The sequence below is a fragment of the Moschus berezovskii genome, chromosome 9, assembly GCF_049115385.1.
Source record: "Moschus berezovskii isolate FMDL1 chromosome 9, NW_MosBer_1.0, whole genome shotgun sequence".
Classification (NCBI taxonomy): domain Eukaryota; kingdom Metazoa; phylum Chordata; class Mammalia; order Artiodactyla; family Moschidae; genus Moschus; species Moschus berezovskii.
Genome location: NC_142468.1, coordinates 89,613,385 through 89,641,210, shown reverse-complemented (window position 1 = coordinate 89,641,210; position 27,826 = coordinate 89,613,385). Strand labels below are relative to the sequence as shown.

The following is a 27,826-nucleotide window of genomic DNA, read 5'->3' as shown; positions in this document are numbered from 1 at the left end:
GGGAGATATGAAAGATGAGGCTCCATTTTAACTTGTCAACAAAAAGGATTTGTGTAATAAATAATTTTTATTAATCAACATAGAAGAATGTAGGAATAGGTTCAGTCATTCCTAGCAAAAGGCTACCACTGAGCTAGGACACTAGTATTAGCTCATTTTTAAAATTGTTAGTTTAAGAGAATTGTCTCTGAGTGTAATTCATGCTTAATAATTTACTTGCCTACAGAGACATTGGCACCTCAGTATTCTGGAGACTTTCATCTAGGGTTTATTTTCTATTTCATGTATACAAGTGATTCCTGCTACTTACGAATGCATCCCATCTATGTGCAGAGGAGAATGTGCCCCATTCATGAACAGCTATCTTTATAAAGCTGAACACACACTTAAAGAAGATTTCAAAGAACTTGGAAACCATCCTGTAGAACTAAATTATGGTCAGTGAACATTCCCAAACCACTAGATCATTGTAAATTTTAACTTGGAAACAAAACTCCAGGGTATTTTTATAGCAATTATTCAAACTTTTTTATCAAAGGAAAACATAGATTAAATGAATGGATTAATTTTTAAAAACTGTTCTGTCCTGAGGGGGTGAACCGAAAGAGCTAATGCCTCTTAAGGCAGCTGCAAATAACTTTGGGTTTACTTCTTTGCAAGTTGTTATCTGTAAAATAAGTCACCTTAGAGTCAGGCTTAGACCCTTTTGGAATGGCTTCCTTACAGCCTGATTGGGCTTTCCTTGGATGAGGTTGGGAGTAGAAATCTTCCCAGTTTCAAGACAGGAGACCAGAGCTCTATGCCCTGCTACTGACTTTGTGACTTTGGGGAGGTTACTTGAGCTCTCTGGGTCTTCACTTCTTTTCTCTGAAATGAAGGAAGTAGACTAGACAAGTACTTCCAAACTTCTTGAGTTACATCCCCCCAATCCAAGGACCACCTACTCCTACCCCTTATAGCTACTGAACATTGGTATCTTTTCTTTTAATAGAAAAAGCAATAGCCAAAGGCAAATTGTTGTTGTTGTTCAGTCATTAAGTTGTGTTGGATTCTTTGCTACCCCACGGACTGCAGCACGCCAGGCTTCTCTGTCCTCCACTATATCCCAGTTTGCTCAAATTCATGTCCGTAGAGTTGGCGATGCCATCTAACCATCTCATCCTCTGCTGCCACCTTCTCCATTTGCCTTCAATCTTTCCCAGCATCAGGGTCTTTTCCAATGAGTCAGATCTTTTTCAATGAGTTGGCTCTTCGCATTAGGTGGCCAAAATATTGGCGCTTCAGCTTCAGTCCTTCCAATGAATATTCAGAATTGATTTCCTTTATGATTGACTGGTTTGATCTCCTTGCTGTCCAAGGGACTCTCAAGAGTCTTCTCCAGACCACAGTTAGAAAGCATCAATTCTTCTGTGCTCAGCCTTCTTAATGTTCCAACTCTCACATCCATATATGAGTACCGGAAAAACCATAGTTTTGATTATATGACCTTTGTTGGCAAAGCAATGTCTCTGCTTTTTAATATGCTATCTAGTTTTGTCATAACATTCCTTCCAAGGAGCAAGGAGATGGTTTATGTATCTTTTAATTTCATGGCTGCAGTCACTGTCCACAATGATTTTGGAGCCCAAGAAAATAAAATCTGCCTCACCCACAGTAGTAGATATAATGGTCATCTGAATGAAATTCATCCATTCTCATCCATTTTATTTATTTTCCATTTTTTAAGAACTAATCTTTTTAACTTTTTAATTGTAGGATAATTACTTCACAAAATTGTGATGATTTTTGCCATACATCAACATGAATTGGCCGTAGGTATACATATGTCCGCTTCCTCTTATACCCCTCTCCTGCCTTTCCCACCCCACCCCACCCCCCACCTTTTAGGCTGTCACATAGCACTGGCTTTGGGTTCCCTGCGTCATACATCACACTCCCACTGGCTACATATTTTACAAATGGTAATGTGCATGTTTCAATGCTATTCTCTCAAATCATCCCACCCTCTCCTTCCCCCACTGTGTCCAAAAGTCTGTTCTTTATGTCTGTGTCTCCTTTGCTGCCCTGCACATAGGATCATCAGTACTATCTTTCTAGATTCCATATATATGCATTAATATACAATATTTGTCTTTCTCTTTCTGACTTACTTCGCTCTGGATAATAGGCTCCAGGTTCATGCACCTCATTAGAACAGACTCAAATGCATCCTTTTTATAGCTGAGTAATATTCCACTGTGTATATGTACCACAACTTCCTTAGGCATTCATCTGTCTATCCCATCCATTTTAATTCACCGATTCCTGAGATGTTGGTGTTCAACCTTGCCATCTCCTGCTTGACCACATCCAATTTACCTTGATTCATGAACCTAACATTTCAGGTTCCTATGCGGTATTGTTCTTTATCAGCATCGACTTTACTTTCACCACCAGACACATCCACAACTGAGTGTTGTTTCTGGTTTGGCCCTATCGCTTCATTCTTTCTGGAGCTATTAGTAATTGATCTCTGCTCTTTCCCAGTAGTATATTGGACACCTTCCGACCTGGGGCTCATCTTCAGGTGTCAGATCTTTTTGCCTTTTCATACTGTTTATGTGGTTTTCCAGGCAATAACGCTGGAGTGGGTTGCCATTTCCTCCTCCAGTGGACCACGTTTTGTCACAACTCTTCACTATGACCTGTCCATCTTGGATGGCCCTTCACCACGACAAAGCTGTGATCCATGAAGGGGAAAGGCAACTTTAGAGTCATTAAGTTTTTTCTCTTTTAAATTATGAAAGTATGATAACACATTTACATAGACTTGGAAAACACAGAACAAAGTTACATATAGTTCTACTATATTTTACAATTTTTTAAGTAGATAAATTAAGATTTTTAGTAGGAGTTTCAATATCAAACTCTCAAAAATTAATAGAATGAACAGACAGAAAAGTAGAAGGATATAGTAGACCTGAATAGCACTATGAACCAATTCAACATAATTAAGATATATACAACTTTCATATGATAGCAGGATACAAATTCTATTCAAGTTTCCATAGACTACAAACCAGGAGACACTGGAACATATCCAGGGACATAAAAAAAAGGTGCAAAAATTTCATGGTCTCAAGGTATTGAAATGGAACAGAGTCTGTTCTCTTATCACTGTGGAATTATATTAGAAATCATTATCAAAAGATATTTGAAAATAGTCCACATATTTTCAAGTGCAATGTGACACTTACCAAGAGAGATCTTGAGAGTAATTAATTTTTTAACAGTGATTTGCATTTTATTGCCACAAGGTCAGTATGTATTGGACCCCAGGTGCTTCTCCAAATTCCTGGGTTCCCATCCAGATCAACAAAATCAGAATCTTTGTGTAGTTTCACAAAGTCCCTCAAGGTGATTCTTACATATCCTGAAGATTGAGACTCATACTTTAAAAAAATTGTGTGTGTGTGTGTGTGTTTGTATGATGCTGAGTTCACACATGGATTCAAGCTCCTCTTGCCACCCCCTCAGCCTCCTCAGGTCCGTGGTTTCCAGCTTGGGATCCAAGAAATTATATGGACTGTATGTCCCCTTTCCTATTAATAATTTATCTCTAGAATTTCCTTCATTTTCCCCTTCCTTGAACTTTCTACTTAAATTCTACTATTTCCAGAAATATCCTAGTATAAATGAAATCAGATGAAGTTATCCCAGTGAAGCCAAGCCACACAATTCTGATGTGTAAGGTTCCCTCTTAGAGCTCTCACATGATATGGCCTGATTGTCATAAACCCAAACAAAACCCAGCCAACTCACGAAAAAGCCTCTCAATCCTCCAGAGAAAATCAAGCAACACTAAGAAAAGTTTATATTTGTTCATCTTATCTTTTTCAATGTGCTGTAAGTATTAAAAGGAATAAAAATACAGGATAGAAAGTTTCCCAACAAATCAGAATGACTTAAAGGTACCAAATAACCATATTTCAAGATATGTATAAGATACAGTTCAAGGCTATGGCTCGAAAGTTCTGAGTCCTAGATGAGGTAACAACTTTTACTAAGTTCTCCAGAATAACCTGGAGAGAAATTTGCAGGAAACAGGAAAACACAGAGAAACCCCCTGAATGGTGCAAAGGACTCTTAGCATAAAATGTGTCTCAAGGAGACTGCATGAAGGCTGGAACTAGATCTGAGGAGAGGCAACAGACCCTGCCTTTTAGGGAGCATCTTGCCAAGTCACCAGAGCATTTTTCTAAGCATGTCATAATCACACCTGCCCTACTGCAATCAGGACATCTGAGCTGGTTCCTCATTAGTCAGATTTGCTGTGGCTTGTAGGTATATGTGTTTGAATATAATATGTTGTTAAAACTAGACTCTTACCCATAAATTCTGGATAATACATCAGTTATACTAATGAATTCCCACTGACACATCTCAAGTCAGTTTATGAAATACTTAAAGATCTAAATAAAACAAGATAGACTTTCAATAAATCAGCATACTGATTAAAATCCAAAAGAAGCATCATTCTTGTTGGTTGTTATAGTCTATTTTCTTAGCTTATTACATCTCTTAGACATACTTCATACTTACAACATTCCCAACCTGTCTCTCTTCAAGTTTTCAAATAATATAAAGATAGTTCCTTGTCTGTCCTATAAAATTTGAATGGGAAGAAGAGAAATAGCATATTATGTTGGAAACAAAGAAAACGCACCACACTAAGACCACTAAGGCTGATTTGAAGTCTAGAACTAATTGCAAATTTTGTGAGAAGCATATTTGGAAAAGGCTGTCTCCAGAATATGGAAAAGATACATTCCTGGTCGGTATTGTCTTTTAATTGAGATAATAATTTACACCAAACATTGTATAAGTTTAAAGTGTACAACATGTTGATTTGATATATTTATTTATTGTAATTTGATTATCACAATAGCTTTAGCTAAGACCTCTATCTCATCACATAATTATGATTTCATTTTTGTGGTGAGAATATTAAAGATCTAGTCTTATGGCAATTTTGAAGTATATAATATAATATTGTTGACTATAATCAGTATGCTCTTTGTTAGATTTCCCTACAACCTATTCTAATTTTCAAACGGCAAATTTGTCCCTTTGACCAATATCCTCCCAATCCCCCACCCACCCCAGGCACTGGTAACCGCCACTCTACTCTGTTTCGTTGAGTTTGACTTTTTATTAGATTCTACATGTAAGTGATATCATATAATCTTTCCCTGGCTTTTCTCACTTAGCATATTGCAGTCAAGTTTCATCTGTGTTCTCACACATAACAGGATTTCCTTCTTTCTCATTGTTGAGTAATATTCCATTCTATATATACTGCACCTTTTCAAAATTGATATATAGTTGATATAGAATATAAGTGTACACATAATGATTGACAATTTTTAAAGGTTATACCCCATTTATAATTATTTTAACATACTGGCTATATTCCTTGTGTTGTAGCTTATTTATTCTATACATAGTACTTTGTACTTCTTAATCTATCCCTGTTTTATCCCTCCCACCTTCCCTCTTCCCACTGATAACCACTAGTTTGTTCTCTGTATCTGTAAGTCTGTTTCTTTTTTGTTATATTCACTAGTTTGTTGTATTTTTTAGATTCCACATGTAAGTTATAACAAACAGTATTTGTCTTTCTCTCTGATTTATGTCACTAAGCATAAAACCTCTAAGTCCCTCCATGTTGTTGCAAATGGCAAATTTTCATTCTTTTTTATGGCTGAGTAATATTCCATTGTACATATATACCACATCTTCTTTATTCATTTACCTGTTGGTGAATACTTAGGTTGCTTCCCTATCTTGGCAATTGTAAATAGTGGTGCTATGAACATTTGGGGTGCATGTATCTTTTCAAATTAGTGTTTTCTACCCAGGAGTGAAATTGGTGGATCAATGGTAATTATACTTTTAGTTTTCTGAGAAACCTCCATACAGTTTTCCACAGTGGCTGCACCAATTTGTATTTGCACCAACAGTGTATGAGGGTTCTCTTTTCTCCACATCCGCACCAACATTTGTTATTTGTGCTCTTTTTGATGATGGAGTATGAGTATAATCATACTCTATCGTATGCTTATGCATATGCTAAGTGAGAAAAGCCAGGCAGAGGTTATACAATATCTTGGGTATGAGATGATATCTCATTATGATTTTGATTTGCATTTCTCTGATGACAAATGATGTTGAGCATCTTTTCATGTGCTTGTTGGCCATCGGTATGTCTTCTTTTGAAAAATGTCTGTTCAGGTCTTCTGCCCAATTTTTAATCAATTTCTTTTTTTTTTTCATGTTGAGTTGTATGAGCTGTTTATATATTTTGGATATTAACCCCTTAGTTGTCATATCATTTGCAAATATTTTCTCCCACTTAGCAGTTGGTCTTTTGTTTTGTCAACGGTTTCCTTTGTTGTGTAAAAGCTTTTAAGTTTAATTAGGTCCTGTTTATTTGTTTTTGCTTTCATTTTCTTTTCCAATCTGCAATTTAGCTCACTTTCTGGGTGATTCTCATGCACATCAAAATTTAAAAACCACTGTTCTAAGAGAAATGGATAAAAAATATAGGGAAGCAGTTTGTTGGAAAAATAATTTGTACTTCAAAGGAAAGCTATATACTGTCTCTATCACACCTTGATTCTATGGAAGATATTTTACAAGTGACTGAGAAATTCTGTCCAGTTTGGTACAGGTTCAGTTGATTTTCCTCTCCTGCTTCCCATGTGGAAAAATCAACTTTGCCTCCATTTACATTTTCATTTCAATAGTCATGATCCATAAAGATGTCTGGTTTTTTAAAATTCTTTCTTGTCCTGATTATAAAAATCTGCCTAATTCTTCTCTCTTAAATAAAATCTTAATCATGTTTGTAGTTTTGTATCTGTATGAGAGGCATGATTTTATCCTTTTTGGAAAACTATCTTTTAACATTTTTTTCTCAAATAAACAAAAGCTAATGCTGGAGTTGTCCAATAGTGGAAATGGCTGCCCTGTGAAGCTGTGGACTCCTCATCACCAGAAGTGCAGGAAAAAAACACACAAACAACTACATTTGGGGGATTTGGTAAAAGATACCACATGCCAGAATTACAATTCCCCATTGACTCTCCATTTTATCAGGAAATCTAGGCATTAGAATAGACAATGGACTAGAATGGTGGTCAATGCTGGCTGCATATTAGAATCATCTGAGTGCTTTAAAAATTTAATGCCTGGACCATACCTCTAAAAATACTGATTTAATTGGTCTGGAGTGGGTCCTGGGTACAGTGCCAGACTAAGTCATACTAGAACCCAAGGCAAAGGAAAAACATCAGTGTATTCTTTTGGAAATATTGATATTTAGTTCATCATGGATTTCTTGAATTAATTTTGATTTTTAACATTTTGTACTACATTATTAAATTTATCTTTATTACTGAGGTGCTTTGGGTAAGTGCCTCACTTGCCTCTCCTTATTCCCAAACTTGCCTGAACATCTGTACTTTTTAAATCTCACTCAGGCCATTCTAATGGGCAGTCATCGCTAAGAACTATTGACTAGATGATCTTGTCTTGCATCCTTTACTGTGCTGTCCAGCATGGTAGCCACTAGACACGTGGGGCTACTGAGAACTCGAAATATTAGCAATCGTAATTGAGTTTACTGCAGCTTTCAAGCTGTCCTCTTTAGAATAGTGGGGAGTATCCCTGCCTGTCAAATGGGAGATGGGGTTTGTTTCCCTGAGGTAACGTGCCCTTTTTTGGGCTTCCCTCATGGCTCAGACAGTACAGAATATGCCTGCAATGCAGGAGACCCAGGTTCAATTCCTGACTTGGTACACAAATGTAAAATATCTTATTACTTTTTGTACTGACTACATGGTGAAGTAATAATACTTCTTTTCTTTTTGGGGTGCATCCTTTTCTTGATACTAATTTCTGAATCAATCAAGTAGACTAAGTTATGCTTCAGTAGTTAAAAAAACAAACAATTACTAGTTTGTGTAACAAAAAAGTTGGTTCTTGCTCATACTTCATTTCCCACATGGGTCAGCGTGGATCTCTGGTCCCCGTTGGTACATCAGAGCTGAAGAAAGCTCCATTTCAGTGTGCTTCCAGGATTTCCAAGGCAGGAAAAAGGACATAGCAACTCATGGAGTGGCTCTTAAAGGCACAGAAAGACACACATCACTTCTATTCATATTTCTCTGGCAGAGGGCAGAGGAAGTATAATTCTGTTATGTGCATGAAAGGAGGAGATTCAGAACATTTTGATCAGCCACCACGACAATCCGTTGGCCTGAAAGTGATTGCTAGTGGCTGTGGAGCCATTTAGGACCATGGCATGCTGCCTATATGTGTGAGACCAGCCCACCACACTGTCGCAGGCAGTAAACATGACACTTTTCTCCATATGGCTTTCATTACAAGTTCATTTCATTAGGAAATCAGTGGGGGTATTTTGTAGCATTACAGAAATACCAGGAATGAGACCTACCGAGTTGGTTACAAACTCAGCAATGCTTCCTTCCAATATTCAGCATGGAAAAATAAACTCAAAGGGTGATCTCATTTCCCTTTTTCACCCTTGAGATTTGGGACCAAAAACAACATGTGAAATTCGATGATGATAATGGGAAGAAAAACATGATGTTGAGAATAAGGACTTTTGAGGAGTCTTCTTTTGGTAGCAATGACATTGATGCGGTATTAATATTGCTTCTTGCCACATAAATTTGATCAAGAGTGGAAACGGGTAGGGCTTCCCAGGTGGCTCAATGGTAAAGAATCCGCCTGCCAATGCAGGAAACATGGGTTCAATCCCTTGGTTGGGAATATACCCTGGAGTAGGAAATGGCAACGCACTCCAGTATTCTTGCCTGGAAAATTCCAGGGACAGAGGCTGGCAGGTTACAGTCCATGGGGACACAAAGAGTCGGACTGAGCGACTGAGCACACACGCATGGAAAGGAGGCAGCATATGTAACACTGGAATTAGGGTAAGTTATCTTCTTCACAGACTCAGAATAACCCAAGGAGGCAACAAAATTTTAGGGAAGTTCATTGTTATACACATCTTTTTTTTTTCCTTTGTCAAATGGAGACAGTTGAGGGGGTTATGGAGAAGTTTGTGCTTATTCAACTGAAGAATATATAAGGAATGCCTAGGTGGGTTATTTTATTTGAAATGGATCTCAGAATTCTTGGAATAGATTAGAAATAATGTTTTAGAAACATACATAGTTAGTGAGAAACAGTCTTTAGAGAGAAAAAGGAGCATAGGAAGTATTCTGATGTAAGAAAAAGAATCATATTTGACTTTATGGACAATTGTGGATTAAGGCATTCCATAAAATTCTTGGCTGTGTGGCCTGGGGAAAGTGCTTAAACTCTTTAAGCACAAATTCCTCACTGTAATATGGTAGAAATAGCAACTTCTTATAGAATATTAAAGAGATAATAATGTAATAGTGCTTAGCTCAGTGCCAGCACATAGTAGTTGCTTGTTTAAATGCCTCTCCAAGAAAATGCAATGGAGAGAACAAGTAGAGAGTTCTGACCAGGGATGTATCCCAGGGTCAGAAAAGATGTGAATCCTTCACAGGAAAAATAGAGTAAGGTCATTGTTAGTTTTCCAAGTAGTCACATGTCTCCTTCTTGCCTCAGAGTTTTATGACTCAATTTCTCATCTCTTCTTGTAGTTTTATTTATTATTTGTTCTCTTTCTTTCTGTTTATCTCCTCCTACCTTATTTTTATGAACCTTCCCTGGTGGCTCAGATGGTAAAGACTCTGCCTGCAATGTGGGAGACCCAGGTTTGATCCGTGGGTTGGGAAGATCTCCTGGAGAAGGAAATGGCAACCCACTCCAGTATCCTTGCCTGGAAAATTCCATGCATGAGAGAGCCTGGCTACAGTCCATGGGGTCACAAAAAGTTGGACACGACTGAGCAACTAACACACACACCTTATTTTTATAGAATGTTCCAGTCTCTGGATTTTACCCTCCAGATTTTCTCCTGTTATTTTTTCTTCTTCATATTGTTCCATCACTCCATCACCTTCAGTCTATATTTCTCTTTCTCTTCCATTTCGTCTTTCATCCTTTATAGACTGTTCAGCACTGAAGACCTGGAGGCTACGCCCATGTGTCTTCTGTACTTCCCTGCCCTTCCTTCATTCTTCTCGCCCTCAGTGGAACCCTTTCCTCTGCATCCACTGTTCTCCTGGGCCACAGCAGCCTGTTTCCTGTACTGAAATGTGTTCTTAGAAATGAATCTGATCAACTCAGAGCCACGAAGGTGTAAATAACTTTAAAAATTTGGTGCTTTACTTTTCCCAGGGGTACTAGAACTTCAATCAAGTACAAAGCCTTCAGCTGAAGAAATAAATCTCTAAAAATAATTTTGGGCATTATAAAGCTATGGAGTATGTTTTCTTTTCAACAGGAGAACTTCTCTGCCAAATATGCCCACTCACAGAACTTGTTCTGCTTTGATATTTTAGAAGCAAATAAAATAAGTTGATTCAGGTAAAGCTAGAGTTAGATTTAGCCACCTTCTGGCATATGGAAGTCTAATAAAATTTGAGGCTGAAAATGACAGTTGATTCTTCAGTTGACAATCAGTATCACTGGAAATAAACTAAAAACGGGGAACTGTTTTCTATCAGAACTCCTCCTGGAAAGAAACTACAATATGTATGTAGAAGGATGCTATGAGAACTGAAATGAACTGAACCACTCCCCCACACCCCAATTCATATGTTTAAGCCTTAATACCCTATGTGAATGTATGGGAAACAGGGACTTTAAGGAGATGGTTAAGGTTATTGAGGCCATGAGGGTGAAGCCCCATTTGGATAGAACCAGTGTCCTTCTAGGAGAGGTTACAGAGACACCAGAGATTGCTCTCTCTTCACATGTTAGGACACAGCAAAGAGGAAGTTATTCTGTTAAGTCAGGAATGGTCCTCACTGGGAACTGAATTAACTGGCAACTTCACCTTGGATTACCCAGCCCCCAGAACTGTGAGAAATAAATTTACATTTTTTAAGTGAAGTGAAAGTTACTCAGTTAATGTCCAAGTCTTTGAGACTCCATGGACTATACAGTCCCTGGAACTCTCCAGGCCAGAATACTGGAGTGGGTAGCCTTTCCCTTCTCCAGGGGATCTTCCCAACCCAGGGATCGAACCCAGGTCTCCCACATTGCAGGCAGATTCTTTACCAGCTGAGCCACAAGGGAAGCCCTTTAAACCACCTTGTATATGGTGTTTTGTATGGCAGCCCAACCAGACTAGGAGGATGTTCATAGGTAAGCAGCTTTGGGTGGGGTGAGAAAGTCAAGACATGCTTCAAAGTGAAGAGAGGGTCCCCCAAATGACTCCTAAGTCTGGTGAACTACAGGGCTTCTACTTTACTGACATGGGGTGTATGAGTCTGGGGACAGATATCAACTTCCCAGGACCAAATGCTACCCTCTGTGGAGTTGCCTTTCTGCTCGTCCCCAAGCAGCACTCAGCCTTCCTCTAAATACATGTCAAACCAATGTTTAAAGAACATCTGTTTGAAGGGGTACCAAATTATTAACTGCCTAAATCACCCACAGGCCTACATTTGGTCCAATCTTGGCCAACTGTCATCCTTCATACCTCAATATTATAGCCGATGCCATGGGCCTTACACATTTGGAGAAAAACATAGTGGAAAACCAGAGAGAGACTCTCGTGCCTCAGCTGGGTGCTCATCACCGCATAGCGACTGGTTGCCTGTGACTGGAAAAAAAAAAAAACAACACCACAGCTGAATGCCAGACTGTTTACAAAATATATAAACTTAAATTTAAAAAAAAATTTCTTTACTTTGTTTTTGGCTGTGCTGGGTTTTTGTCGCTCTGCGTAGGCTTTCTCTAGTTGCAGTGGGCAGAGGCCACTCTTCATGCAGTGCGTGGGCTTCTTATTGCACTGGCCTCTCTTGCTGCAGAGCACGGGCTCTAGGGCTTGTGGGCTTCGGTAGTTGTGGCCCATGGGCTTAGCTGCTTTGTGGCACATGGGATGTTCCCAGACCAGGGATTGAACCCGTGTCCCCTATATTGGCAGGTGAATTCCTAACCACTGGACCACCAGGGAAACCCTAAATAAAATTTTAATCTCAGAATAATTGTGGATTAAGAGAAAAGTTGCAAAGATTATACAGAGAATTCCTGGATAGCCCACACCCAGTTCCCCTGCTTTTGACATTGCACATTGATGTGGTACCTGTACATGATGTTTGTTGTGACTAAGGAACCAAATCGCCACATTCCTGTTAAGCCCATGCTTTATCTGGATACAATTAGCTTGCCCCTAATTCCCATTTTCTGTTCCAGGACCCCCTCCACCTTACATTTGCCATGTCTTCTGTGACAGTTTCTCAGTCTTACCTGATGGTTTTGAGGAGTACTGATCAGATATTTTGTAGGATATCCCTCAATTTAGGTGCATGATGTTTTTTTCATGACTAGATGAGGGTTGTTGGTTTTGGAGAGAAAGGTAAACTGCTACCTCATATCAACGTGACCTCACTATGACGCCAACTATGGTCCCCTGGCTAAAACAGTTTTCATTAGATTTCTTGCTGTAAAGATTCCTTCCGCCTTTCCATACTGTGCTCTTCAGCAACAAATAATTAAGTGTACTTCACCTCCTTGAAGGGACCAATGCTAGAGCTTTAATTCCAACTGCTTTCTTTGTTTGGGAAATTGCTATTCTTTATCTTGCTTGCCTATTAATAAGAGCTACCCCAAAGAGACTGGTTATAGTAGGTCCAAAGTATTTCAACTATAGTATCTCCTAAAATATTAAAAAATTTAATACGCACAAAAGAAAGTATTGAATCCTGATAGTTTCATAGCATGTCCTTCATGAAATGTGATAGTTGCCTTTGACAATTATCTCTGTTTGTCTTTGGGTAAATGGAAATTTGGAAAACTGCTCATAGAGCCGTGGCCAACCTTATGCCATAAAAGTGGCTACACATGGCCCAGATTTTGAACTTTGGGGACCCTCAGGTGCTGGGCAACTGCCTGATCGCTTGCAGTGACTTGACATAGGAGAAAGAAAAGGGGTGCTGCTGGTTCGCTGCTGGTTGCAAGGATCCTAATGACCTGACATGCTATCTTTTGTGAAACCCCAGGCTCCCTGTCTGCCTCAGAGCTAATGCAGGGAACTGCGACTGACTGAGTATCCAGCAGAAAATAAGCATCCTTTCCCCACATCTCACACACAGACACACACACAGATTTCATGTTCATCTTTTGTGACATACGTCCCCCACATGTTGTGTCTTTTCCTTCAACATTTACATAGTGTATCTGATGGTCACGTTATCAGTAGTAGTAATTAAGCTCACACATAAGCAGGGTCCACATCTACAAAAATGTTAGGTTCCCACAGGCTATTGCATTGAGCTGTGCACCTCCACTGGTATTACCCCACTTGGAGCCACTGGGAATTCTACTTTTACAAAAGAAAATCTATTTGACCATCTATTGTCTCACAACTGTACTTTGTTATCTCCCTAACCTATTATGAGTTGTTCTCCTGGCTGGCTCCCTTTCACGACTGTGAGTTTTCTGAGGGCAGGCACTGTTTGGCTTCTGAATCCCCAGGTTGGACATGATGCTAGTGTTCAGTATTTCTTGAAAGAATGGATACAGGAAATAAAGTAAGTGGACTGCACTTCTCTTGGACTGAACAGGTACTTCAGAGGATGTAATTCAGGGGACTTATAGTCACTGAGAGCTTTGGGGCAGAAACAGAGATTGATTCACAAAACAGGGGACAGTCACACATGCTCTAGACAATGACAGCTCGGGACAGTCATCCCAGGCCATTCCCCTAGAGGACATCTTTTGGAGGACAGTGTAGCTTTGGCAGAGATAACTGGAGGGTAACAAGAACCAGTTAAGAGAAGTTCTGGCTCAGCTATGCAATCAGTCTGGGGGAACATGACCATCACGCCTGCTCACCCTGCCATGCCAGGCTGTGCCATGCTCCTGCCTTCACAGTGAAGGCCCAGAAGCCTGAGCTTTTGTGTATGGAAGTGAGCTGTAAATACTCTGAAATTCCATTGTGGTTACTAAGCATGTAATTGCGTGGTAATTACCATGAATTCACAAGATAATTCCAAGGTTATTTTTGTCTTCTAAACTTGTCTTATGCTGCTATAGTATATAAACTAGCAAACCCAAGATCAGGCACCAGTCAGTAAGGGAGAGAGATGGGCAGGCATCTGATACCAGGATCCAGCTCAGTGCACGTCTTGGCTCCAAAGCGAGGCAGAAGAGCTCACTATTCAGTACTGCTGGGCAGCAACTATCCTGAGGTTTCTTCCACTCTATGGAAACAGACTGCAATTCCCCTCCTCCCAGACCTGGGCTTGTGATTCATATGGAATTGGAAAGAAAAACCAGGATATTTGATATATGTCTCCAAGTAATGTCTTCTTTTCCATGACCATTCCCATCCTAGCCCAGACCACTGTCGCCTACTAGGGAGGTGCATGTACAAGCAGAATTTAGTGGAGAGGTTATACAGAGTCAGAATGACCAAAGATCAAAACCTGACTAGGCTTCTTACTTAATGTGTGATTTTGAATATGTCATTTAACTTCTCTGACTTCTGATGATTAAACAAACACCTAGTACTTGATACACAGTAGCTACTATTATTGTTGCTGTTTCTTTGAAGACTTCCACAGGGCCTGGAGCATTGTAGACCTATCCGTTCCGTTCCATCGCTCAGTCGTGTCCGACTCTTTGCGACCCTGTGGACTGTAGCCTACCAGGCTTCTCCATCCATGGGATTCTCCAGGCAAGAATACTGGAGTGGGTTACCGTTTCCTTCTCCAGGGGATCTTCCCGACCCAGGGATCGAACCCGGGTCTCCCGCATTGGAGGCAGATGCTTTAACCTCTGAGCCACCAGGGAAGCCCACCAAATGTAATTTTCCAGGCTGTTCCTTCCTCAACTGGTACCTGGGGTATTGAGCATTACAACCATAATTTAATGTTTTCCAAACTGGTGGCTCAGAGGTTAGAGCGTCTGCCTCTAATATGGGAGACCTGGGTTCAATCCCTGGGTTGGGAAGGTCCCCTGGAGAAGGAAATGGTAACCCACTCCAGTATTCTTGCCTGGAGAATCCCATGGACAGAGAAGCCTGGTAGGCTACTGTCCACGGGGTGACAAAGAGTCGGACACGACTGAGTGACTTTACTTACTAAACTCAGGTTGGTCAATGCTCTGAACTCTTCAGTGTCTCCTTCTTGCCTTCAAGACTCCCCAACTTTCTCAATCACTTTTCCCACTCCCTGCCTCCCGTAATCTCTGTCCCAGTCCAGCTGGTTCATAATAGACCACAGTCTCTCTTCAGCTACTGTCCTTTCTGCTGGAGAGGGTTTCCCTCTCCTTGTCACGTGGTGGCTGCCTTAGTCTGTAAGGCCAGACCAAGTTCTGTGTTCTGAGCAAAGTGTTCTCTGTCCCCAACTGTCCACAATTATTTCTCCTAAGAACCCCAGAAGCAGGTTAAGTGACTACCACTCAAAAGGCACTTAAATGAGACCTCATGGTTTTCCTTTGTGTGTGTGCTATTTTATATTTCAACTCTTCAAGGACAGGGACTTTGCCAAATGTCCCTGTATCCTGGAAGCTTCATGAAATTCCTATCTTAAGTGCTTAATAAATGTGTTATAATAATGCAAATAAAGATGAACATACATGATACACCTATTTTTTAAAAGACTTAACCAAGTCTGCAGTCTCTATAGGCAAAAACAGCCAATGATCTAGGGTTGTCTTTAATCCAGACTGACAACATAGATGACAGTATTGTCTTGAGGATTATATGAGTTCATAAAGACCTTGGAACAGTGTCTGGCACAGAGTAAGCACTCAAAAACAAGCTAGCTCTTATTAACATTTGTTAAGCTAAATTATTTCACAAATAAGATAAAATATTTGAAATTAAACAACCAACCAGTAAATCTTTTCATCAGAAAGGGACTTCAATCAGAAAACCTGGGCATTTCTACTTAACTTTATGATCTTGGGTAGCTCACTTACCTTTATCTTTAGCCTTACTTTCCTTTAATCTATAAAATGAGTATGATAGCCCACGTCTTAATTATTCTTGGGGTTATCATAGGGATCAAATAAGCTCAGTCAAGTTGCTCAGTTGCATCAGACTCTTTGTGACCCCATGGACTGCAGCACGCCAGGCATCCCTGTCCATCACCAACTCCTGGAGTTTGCTTAAATTCATGTCCATCAAGTCAGTGATGCCATTCAAACATCCCATTCTGTGATCCCCTTCTCCTCCTGCCTTCAGTCTTCCCCAGCATCAGGGTCTTTTCCAATGAGTCAATTCTTTGCATCAGGTAGCCAAAGTATTGGACTTTCAACTTCTGCATCAGTCCTTCCAATAAATATTCAGGACTGATTTCCTTTAGGATTGACTGGTTGGATCTCCTTGCAGTCCAAGGGACTCTCAAGAGTCTTCTCCAACACCACAGTTTAAAAGCATCAATTTTTCAGTGCTCAGCTTTCTTTATGGTCCAACTCTCACATCTATACATGACCACTGGAAAAACCATAGCTTTGACTAAATGGACCTTTGTTGGCAAAGTAATGTCTCTTTTTTAAAATACTCTGTCCAGGTAGGTCATAGCTTTTCTTTCAAGGAGCAAGTGTCTTTTAATTTCATGACTGCAGTCGCCATCTGCAGTGATTTTGGAGCCCCAAAGAATAAAGTCTGTCACTCTTTCCATTGTTTCCCTATCTATCTGCCAAGAAGTGATGGGACCAGATGCCATGATCTTTGTTTTCTGAATGTTGAGCTTCAAGCCAACCTTTCACTCTCCTCTTTCACTTTCATCAAGAGGATCTTCAGTTCCTCTATGCTTTCTGTCATTAGGGTGGTGTCATCTGCATATCTGAGGTTATTGATATTTCTGCTGGCAATCTTGATTCCAGCTTGTGGTTCATCCATCCTGGCATTTCGTATGATGTACTCTGCATATAAGTTAAATAAGCAGGGTGACAAATTACAGCCTTGATGTACTCCTTTCCCAATTTGGAACCAGTTTGTTGTTCCATGTCCCATTCTAACTGTTGCTTCTTGACCTGCACACAGATTTCTCAGGAGGCAGGTAAGGTGGTCTGGTATTCCCATCTGTGTAAGAATTTTCCACAGTTTGTTGTGATCCACACAGTCAAAAGTTTTGGCGTAGTCAATAAAGCAGAAGTAGATGTTTTTCTGGAACTCTCTTGTTTTTTCTATGATCCAATGGATGTTTTGCAATTTGATCTCTGACTCCTCTGCCTTTTCTAAATCCCGCCTGAACATCTGGAAGTTCATGGTTCATGCACTATTGAAGTCTCACTTGAAAAATTTGAGCATTATTTTGATAGTGTGTGAGATGAGTACAATTGTGCAGAAGTTGGAACATTCTTTGGCACTGCCTTTCTTTGGGATTGGAATAAAAACTGACCTTTTCCAGGACTGTGGCCATGGCTGAGTTTTCCAAATCTGCAGCATATTGAGTGCAGCACTTTCACGCATCATCTTTTAGGACTTGAAATAGCTTAGCTGGAATTCCATCATCTCCTCTAGCTTTGTTTGTAGTGATGCTTCCTAAGGCCCACTTGACTTCAGACTCCAGTATGTCTGGCTCTAGGTGAGTGATCACACCATCATGTTTGTTTGGGTCATTAATATCTTTTTTGTATAGTTCTTCTGTGTATTCTTGCCACCTTTTCTTAACATCTTCTGTTTCTGTTAGGTCCATACCGTTTCTGTCTTTTATTATGCTCATCTTTGCACAAAATGTTCCCTTGGTATCTTTAATTTTCTTGAAGAGATCCCTAGTCTTCCCCATTCTATTGTTTTCCTCTGTTCCTTTGCATTGATCACTGAGGAAGGCTTTCTTATCTCTCCTTGCTATTCTTTGGAACTCTGCATTCAGATGGGTATATCTTTCCTTTTCTCCTTTGCCTTTAGCTTCTCTTCTTTTCTCAGCTATTTGTAAGGCCTCCTCAGATAACCATTGTGCCTGTTTGTATTTCTTCTTCTTGGGGATGATTTTGATCACTGCCTCCTAAACAATGTCACGAACCTCCATCCATAGTTCTTCAGTCACTCTGTCTATCAGATCTAATCCTTTGAATCTATTTGTCATTTCCACTGTATAATGGTAAGGGATTTGATTTAGGTCATACCTTAATGGTCTAGTGGTTAAATAAGCTCACTTCTATTTAAAGTGCAAAGCATTATACAAATTATGACAAATAGAAAGCATCATTTTTAACCAACTTGCTTCTGATGCTATAAAATCCATTTGGGTTTACCAAGGGAGTCATAATCTAAATGGATTTTATTGCATCAGAAGACTTCTCCACACCATCTGGACCATTCAGGGCTCACTGAGTCCTGGCTTAGCTCAGAGCAGATTAGGAGCCCATGGATAATGGTAATATGTCTACAAATAACTTCATCACACAGGGAGATGAAGCCTCCTTTGGAAGAAGACTTTTTCCATAGCTTCACCCAGAGATTTCTTCAGGGATGAGCTGAAGCTGTACTCTGGGGTTGAATCATTGATTCTCAGCCAACACAAGGCAGGCTGGGTAGCACAATGGTCAGACACACAGGCCTGGGCATAATCCTGGCTTCCACACTTGCTTGTTGAGTGACTTTCCACAAGTTGCTTAACATTTCTTAATCTCAGTCTTCCTATCTAAAAATGAGCATGATAATAGCACCTGCCTCATATATTATGTTGTATAAAGATTCATGTAAAGCACTTAGTTAAAGTACCTGGTGAGGAGTAAAGGCTCAGTATATTGTGGATATTATTGTCCTGTTGTTATATGCATTATAGTTATATGCTGGCCTATCTTGGTCCTTTGCAAAGCTTAGAGCTCTTTACTACTTATCCTTATATCCCCTGCACTTAGCAGAATACCTGGCACAAAGTAGGTGAACTTAATTCCAGTTGATCCTGGCTGAAAGTTTTAACCAATAGCTAAGGTGTGGCTGGTGAGGACTTACAATGTGACCTTGTCACAACAGTGTTACGCCTTTCTAAAAGATTCTTCAAGAAAAAGACCTTTCAGTGGAAGGCTGTGGGGATAGGCCCTTCCTGTGTCTCCTTACAGGACAAATTCCCCATCCCCAGCCCTCACTGTGCATGAGGGTGCCTAGGTCAGACTTGAAACAGAGTCCTACTCTACATACAGGTCCCATAAAAAGTAAATGCCTCAGGAGACTCTAGGGGTCATTTACGCCTCCCCTATTTTGCAAAACAGGAAACTGAGGCCCGAGAAAGGATCAGAATTCATGACCCCTGACTTCCAGTGCAGTCATGATCTCTCCAAATTCCCACTGGCCACATTTGGAGTGTGTGGGAATTTCAGAGATTAGCCTTTTCTAGGAAAACAAGGGGGGAAAAATAGAAGGCAGAATATTACTGGTAAAAGTCTAGTTTTATTAAACTACCTTTCTAAATCACAATCTAACAAGAACGCTTCAAGCTAAATAAAGGAAGCTTGAAATACTCCTTTTCACTGGAGAATATAATTTTGCTTCAACCACAAGTTAAATTGATTTAGTTCTGAGCACCCGCACTTGAAGTGTGGAGCATATTCTATTTTCGCCATGATACTTGTTTTGACAGTGATGCATTTCAGTTGACATAGTTGAAATCCTTATGTAATAAATCTCTGCCTGAAAATTAATCATGTTTATAATATTCTGAGAATTAATAACACCCATTGCTCAAATCATTAACTTAAAAAAGGAGCTTCCAAAATCTGTTCTCGGCAGTAAGGGACCACAAATAAATGAATGTTTGATAAAATAATCCAAGTAGCAGTTTAACAAGCGTAAACTTGAATGTGGTGGCAATAACACAGAACTATTGTTTAAGGGTTGGCAGAGGCTGATGAGGTTCTTATTTCAGTTACGAAGCAGGCATCCACATGCATAATGAACTGCTCTCTGAATTATTAATGTGTTGCTTATTTAGCCTCATCTGTCTAGAAGATAATGTATCCTAACTCTAATGAGTGATTGGTTTTGTACATAATTACAGTAGCAGCAGCAGTGGGGAAATGTGTGCCTTCAAAGAAGGAGTTCTAAAAATACAGTCATCACATAAACTCTGCTGTTGTTGCATTCTATCAAAATCAAACCCAAAGCGTTGGAGAATTCATAATAAATTACAGGAGACAGAATCATTATTAACATCATAATTTAACACAAAAGGTTTTACTTAATCATTCATTACAGATCATGTGCTGTTAAAATGCTTATAAATGACTGGGGTTGTTTTAAGATGTTTGCAGAGATGATCCCTTTTGGCCACCTCACTGGCTGTGGTGTGGAGGGTCCACCGAGACAGAAGAACAGTAAAGACGGGTAGCAAAGACTCTGGCAGAATGTTAATTAAAAGTTAAAAAGCCGTTAGGTGACTTCTTTTCATTTTCAAAACACACACGTCTGGCACTCATCTGATCTTGTTTCCACCTTCAAGTGGTTATTTGTGAAGGACGCTGGACCAGAAGTCCGTGCACGTGGTCTAAACGGGTCTAAATGAGAGTGATTTGCCACCTGTTTCTACTAAGGGGACAATAGCTCTTCTTGGAGTTCAGAAAAGTTTTTGCTTTCCCCCTGCACAGTGTGTTATTTAAAGGAATAGGCCCAAACCGGAAATCTTTTATAGGCACTCATTCTGAACGCGCCCTCATTACTGCTAGGTTCTATCTGCGCATTTCCTTTTTCTTGTCTTCAAAGGGGTTTGTCAGCTGACTGATTGTAAACTTGATGGCATCACAGTCTGTTCACACTTGTTCAGGAGCTTCACTGTGGCTATAAATTGTACTATGTGCATGTGTGCATGCTTCCTTTAGCACTTTCCCATCACATGCATACATACGCAGACATATGTACACAGTGGCAGCAGGGTGAGAACCTCCATTTATCTTTCTACAACCAAAAGTACTTTCAGTTTGCCCCTCCCTCAGTAAACCTGCATAGCTCTTCTTCAGTGATTGTAGAGACGTTTGATTTACTGAAGATCATAATGCTTCCCTCTTGAGTGCAGACAATTCCTGAAAGTGCTTAAGACTCTTGATCACAGAATTCCTGTATGTTGCCTTTAGCTAGGGCTGAAATCTATAGGCAAGACAGGGAAGATGGGAGAGTGCTTCTAATTCCAAGTGAAGCCTCTGCTTGCAGGTTTCTGAAGCAACATATTTAATGCAGCGAATTGTCTTTGTAAGTCTTGCATTGAATACTAATTCAGCTTCCAGCTTCCTTTGGGAAATGGCATGGGGTTATTTTTGCTAAGGTATCAAATTCTACTGCTGTCCCTCCCTCTGGCACTGAACTTAGGGTCTTGTAAAGGTCCCTTTGGTGAGAAGAGAGGGAACAGGTGGGACCAAACCTGGGATATCCCTAGCAAGGTCCTAGGTCTGTTTCTCATCCCTAGTCCAATTTTGCTTCTCGTCTTAATAAGCAAAGAGATCTAAGGGATTCGCATGAACAAGGGTATCTCACAGGACAAGTGAATTGAGGAGGAGGAGGAGGCTGATGCTTGAGCCCCCCAAGACATCTGGCACCCTTTTCAGGCTACCCTTCCAAGTGTATGCTGAGTTCCTGCTAAGGAAGTTAATATAGGGATCCTTGGCAGAGTCAAAAAAGGATTCTTTAAACCCAGAGGTGTCTCTTGGATCCAAAGAGACTCAATAGAGAGGCAGCAGATACTGCTCTGAGATGATATCTCTAGGGAACTGGTATGGGGGTTCTATTAACCACTGGCATTCCTCTTTTATCTGCTTGACATATTCAGATCTAAAGTAGAGCTTCATTTGCAAAAAGGGCACAAAGCTCACTATTGTGAGAGGAGAAGAAACCCTCTGGCATTGTCAGAGCAGCTGTGGCTTGAGCCCCAATCTGCTCGCATATCCCACCTATAGGAAGGGCCATCTGGTCCTCTTGACCTTTGCTCTCCTTCCCAAGGACCAACCTAGCCCACTCTCCCCACAGAGGTTTACCCTTTGTTACCCAGAGTCCTGAAGGTTGGTAAACCTTAACCAGTCCCAGAACTACTGCCTCTAGCCCCTTAGAGATAGGCTAGTGACGAGATGGGAGACTGGGCCATGGATCATGAGGGGCCTCATCAACCAAGCTGAGAAGTTGGGATTTTCCCAAAAATGACAGGAGTCATTTCAGAATTATAAGTAGGGGAGTAATATGCTCAAATTCGCGTTGACTGCCTTGACTACCTTGAGAGGAGGCAGGGAATCTTAGTGCGAAGCTATTATAACCCTAGTGTGAGACCCTGAAAGCTGAAATGAAGGCTATATCTTTGATGGGGAGAGGAGGGGTCAGAGTTGAGGCATTTTAGCAGCAGGTATCAACTTGAGCTGCTTGCCGACTGGATGTTCAGACGTAGGGTGACTGATCAGCTTCTGGCCCGACTCACCAACAGGAAGTATAAGGAAGGAGAGACCATGAGTGCAATTGTGGGTAGTTTGAGCCTGAAGACTCTCCGACATTCTGTTGAATATGGAATCTAGGAGTCGGGAGGCTCAAAAAAGAGATTTGGGCTAGAGAAATACAGGTTTGGTTGGACACTTCGGGTAACTGCAGCAGTGGATATAGATACACTTGTCCTGGGAAGTGAGCTGAGAAGAGAACAGAGGGGAACACCCAGACATCCAGCCCTGGAAAGCCCCATGTTCTTCGGTCCTTCCACATGGTGCTTCTCCCTGTTCCTACATTCCCAGTTCCTACAGAATGCTGCCTCCGCTCTCCTACATTCCTATGCCAGAAGCCCATTTTGGGAGATTCAAAGATTTGCCTGAAATTCTTTCTTCCCTCTGGACCCACAGAGCTTGGCACACAACCAGAGCTCAGTAAATGGCACTGAGGAGAATCAGGATGCATCATTGGCCACTTACCTGCACTTTCTGAACATTTAGGTTGTTCATTTTCTTGTCCCTCTTGGAAGCAAAGCGGGGCACTTCAAGAGTGCTCAAACTGCAATCCAGGTGGCCATTGGTCAAGTATAAGGTGAGCTGAGTCAGGGCCAGCTGGTCGCTGTACGAGAGATTGAGGCCTGTTGCCCACACCTGAGTAGAACAGGAACCACATAAGTGAGGGTATGAACCACCAGCAGGAGAGAAGGCCCCTACCATCCATGACCACCCTGAACCACCCTGAACCACACCAGACCCGACTACACCAGTGAATACGTGACTTAAGATGCTCTTGCTCATGTTTCTCCTTTGTTCAACAGAAGGATAGAGCCTTCAATCTGATTCTTGTCAGAAGATTCAAGGTTCTTGCGGGGCGTTTACACAACTGCAAATACCTGGCCAAGATAATCTGATGGAGAGGCCTGGTTGGCCATTTCTAAGTGGCCAGTGCAAGGCTTTCAACTGAGAAATGAAGTTGGATGGGAACTCCAGAGGATGGGGAGTTACAGGGGAGCAGACAGAGAAGGCAAAGGGTGAGTAAATATTAGAAAAGGGCAGTTTGCCCTTGCTTCAGAAAAAGTAGTGCTGGCTTCTCCGGGAATTGCAATATGATTCTTCTTTTTTGGGGGGAGGGAAAATAACTTTTTTATTTTGGAAAGTTTAAATTTAGTTTTTGGGTTTTTTTTGTTGTTGTTGTTAAATTGGAGGATAATTGCTTTACAATGTTGTGTTGGTGTTTCTGCAGTACAACGATGCAAATCAGCTATAATTATATGTGTGTGTGTGTATCTCCCCTCCTTCTTGCGCCTCCCTCCTTGCTCCCAGCCCAGCTCTCAAGGCTGTCGCAGAGCCCCAGGCTGGATTCTCCACAATGCAGCAGCTTCCCACTACCTATCTATTTTACACACGATACTGTACATATGTCAATGCTGCTTTCTTAATTCATCCTTCCCTCTCCTACCCTGCTGTGTCCACAAGTCCGTTCTCTACGTCTGCATCTCCATCTCTTCCCTGCAAATAATTTCATCAGTACTATTTTCCTAGATTCCATATGTTGCAATGTGATTCTTAAGGGAAGGTTAGGGTTGGCCGATAAGCCTTAGTTCGCTCTACCACTATTTTTACCTTTAGGGTACAAGAAAGTAATTTCACCTACCCTATGCCAGGAAACCATGATAGCAGTCACCATAGCTGAATACCAGGGTTATTAGAAGGAAGTGTGCGTGCATGCATGCTCAGTTGTTCAGTTATGTCCAACTCTTTGTGACCGCATGGACTGCAGCCCACCGGGCTCCTCTGTCCATGGAATTGCCCAGGCAAGAATACTGGAGTAGGTTGCCATTTCTTACTCCAGAGGCTTTTCCTGACCCAGGGATCAAACCCCTGTCTCTGGTGTTTCCTGCATTAGCAGGTGGATTCTTTACCACTGTGCCACCTGGGAAGTCCTAGAAGGATATTATGATACAATAGAAATTAAAATGCTTTGAGAGACAGATACATGTAAGCAATAAGTTACTCTTAAGTCATTAGATGCTTGATTAATGCCCAGTAACTCCCCTGACAGATACTTACTGAGCATCTGCTAGGTGCTAAATTGCTGTTGGCAGAGTGGGTCATGTGCTACCTTCTCCTGTGGCAGACCATCCTTAATTTCTCTTGTCGCTCCCCCACCCTACGCTGAATCCAGAATCCTCAGTTCAATGCTCAAGGCATATTACTGTGCTAGTCATCTAAGTGTAAAAGGCAGAGACACGGATCCTACCTCCAAGAAGGGGAAGACAGAATCATAATCAATTAATTATAACACAATGAATACTTGAGAGATGGAACAAAGTACCACCAAAGCAGAAGGAACGGACAGATGGAGTTTGGCTAGTGATGTCAGGGCTGTATCATGGAGAAAGTAACATCTGAGCTTTGACAAGTCACACACACATGACCAGGCTCCGTGTATCAAGTACCTCCAGTGTGCCAGGGGCTTCACAGACATTATAATAACCTTAAATGTAACAGCTCTATGTCACTGATAAAGAAACAGAGGTTCAGAGAGGTAACCGTGTCTAGGAAGTGGTGATACTGGGGTTTGAATCCAGTTTGAATATAGTTCTGCCTGGCACAAAGTCCACCCTCTGCTCCTTCCCTGCTGGAGGAGAGGGCATCGATCCTGACCCAGTCCATCCTTACCCTAAACCAGTTTCCCAGTCATACGAAAAGCTAAAGCACAGAGGATCAAACATGTTTTTGTTTAATATCTCCAAGACATGGAAATGTCTTGTGGAGAAAACATGAAGTATTGTGTTTCTGGAGTATGCTGTAATTAGCAGTAATGCATTTTCACTGTAGGAAGTTGGAAACTAACACATTTTCATGAAGACTTGATTAAATAGTTTTTCCCTTTAGAAGGCCTACATGTGCCTCACACACCAACTTGGTATGTTAAAATACATAATACATCTGCCCTAGAGTGGACGCCTCTCAAACAAATCTAGCAGTGAATGACTTGAGTAAGCATTGAATGTAAATGGCATCATTATAAGGATATTAAGAGGTCAGGCTGTCAAGGCCCCTTGCTAAACTGAAGCTAATTTCAGGAGTCATATTCGCACAGTAATGCCCTTTTATAATAGCAAATAAATCACATTTGCAACAATTGTTAAAAACTAACTGCCAAGTATCTGTTGCGGTTGTAAATATCCTATTTGTCAACTTAAATATTTCCTGCTGTATGGCATAAAATGCAAATCAGATGGGGACAGCTACTTTTCCTTAATATGAGAAAGTGAACTTGCTGTTCTTACACGTCGGGCAACTTTTTTCCAGAGCTTCTATTGATGTTGCAGAGTCCTTGACCAGAGGAATTACATATAACAAACATTACTAATATTACGTTAATACTATGAATGTTTTGGTGGTAAGGATTTTAGTGGGAGGCAGAACAGAGTAGGGGAACAAGAATCAAAGAGTTGGAGAGCCCAAAGCTGGCCCTCGCACACAGTGCAAACTGGAATAGTTATTTAAACTCTCTCAGTCTCAGAAGCTTTACGTGTAAAAGGCACAAATGATAGTACGTACCACAGGAGATTTTGAAAGCAAGATAGAATAAATGCATATAAAATTCCCTTCAGTTCAGTTCAGTCGCTCAGTCGTGTCCGACGCTTTGCGACCCCATGAATCACAGCATACCAGGTTTCCCTGTCCCATCACCAACTCCCGGAGTTCACTCAAACTCATGTCCATCGAGTCGGTGATGCCATCCAGCTGTCTCATTCTTTGTCGTCCCCGTCTCCTCCCGCCCCCAATCCTTCCTAGTATCAGACTCTTTTCCAGTGAGTCAACACGTCTCATGAGGTGGCCAAAGTATTGGAGTTTCAGCTTTAGCATCAGTCCTTCCAATGAACACCACGGATTGATCTCCTTTAGACATATTATAAAATTGAATACAGATGTTATTGATGAATACTAAACATTTCCTTTAAGAGGAGTAGAATCTTAGGAGACGCATTTTCAGTTTTTAATGCAGCTATTAGATTGCCTCATTTAATAGCTATTTTCCCCATTCATAAGCATTGGGTTCAACCTCACAACTCAATCCAGTCTGTGGTTAGGTGTGAACAAGGTTGGTATTACCCTAACTCTATTTGACCCATGAGGATGCTAAGATCAAAAAGTGGCTTAATGGTTTGCCTAAGATCATAGAGCATAGGGCAGAACTCTGAACTTTTTGTAGACCCAAAGTAATTTTGCTACTCCAGGCTTCCCTAACCCCTTGGTTCACAAAGGAAACAGAACAAATTTCTTCAAGCCTTTTCCTCAACAGCAGGCTTGCCTGAATTGCTCAGATAATTGTTCTGTTCTCCATCTGGTTTTTCTATTGAAGACACCGCCTGAGGCGTCTTTGTTTTCGGACAGGGGTTCCTATTTCCCCCTCTAGACTGTCAGCCCTTTAGGGGAAGCTGCTGAGTCTTTGTCTTCTGAGAGCGCCCAGTGTCTGGGGCAGGCTGGCTCCCAGCAGGGCACAGCAGCACCTCTGAAGTTTCACTGTGAACTCCTCCACAGCCTTTCAGGGACTGGGTCTAAGTGGGGCTCTTGAAGCTGGTTTCAGATTTAAAGGCAGCAAATATTCATTGAGCATCAACTCTGTGCCAGCCCCAGGCTTTCACACGTATCTCATTTGGTCCTATTTTGATCTTGGATTTTGCTGTTACCTTTAGAACTCAATCTCTCTCGACACTGGATACTCCCAACACGCTTTAGATGTGAGATGATGTACACAGCACTGTAAAAAGGCACTGTGACTGGGATGGAGAGAAGTAGATATATTTTTAAATGTTCAGGAGGTGGCTTTGACATTACTTTAGGACTTGAAATTACTAGCTTGATAGGTTAATTGATTAGATGTGAGGGTGAGGGAAAAACACCATTGAACGTTAGTGCTTGAAAAGACTCTTAGAAACCATCTAATACAGTCAGTTTATTTTATAAACAGAGTAACTCAAGTGTAAGGAGCAAAGTGGTTTGCCTGGGTTTCAGAGCCAGGTATCAAAGGGGTGGGACAAGAAGCCAAGGTGTATCAGCTGCCCATTGTAAAGCACTTGATGATAGTTGTTTGACTGATTAATGATATTCAAAACCCATTCTGTTAAAAATGGCTACAATACTGGAGAGGTTTACATCAAGGCATTAAGAAGCATGAACAACACAAAAAATCTTCATCTCAGCATTACTTATAAATTTGAACAATTGCAGCTGTCCAACATCTGGTCATTGGCTAAAGAGATTATGACACATCCACGTGATGGGAGAGTCT

At 40.9% G+C, this 27,826-nt stretch overlaps 1 protein-coding gene across 1 annotated transcript in view; it reads right to left on the bottom strand.

Annotated features, from left to right (window-relative positions):
• The window catches only part of IQCH (IQ motif containing H), a 247,554-nt gene that overhangs the window by 9,082 nt on the left and 210,646 nt on the right, over positions 1-27,826 (bottom strand). The window contains exons 18-20 of the mRNA XM_055436103.2: positions 23,002-23,172; positions 11,654-11,776; positions 4,582-4,643 (exon numbers count right to left, since the gene is read on the bottom strand). Of these exons, the coding sequence (XP_055292078.2) occupies positions 4,582-4,643; positions 11,654-11,776; positions 23,002-23,172 (356 nt within the window). The remainder of the gene's footprint in view (positions 1-4,581; positions 4,644-11,653; positions 11,777-23,001; positions 23,173-27,826) is intronic.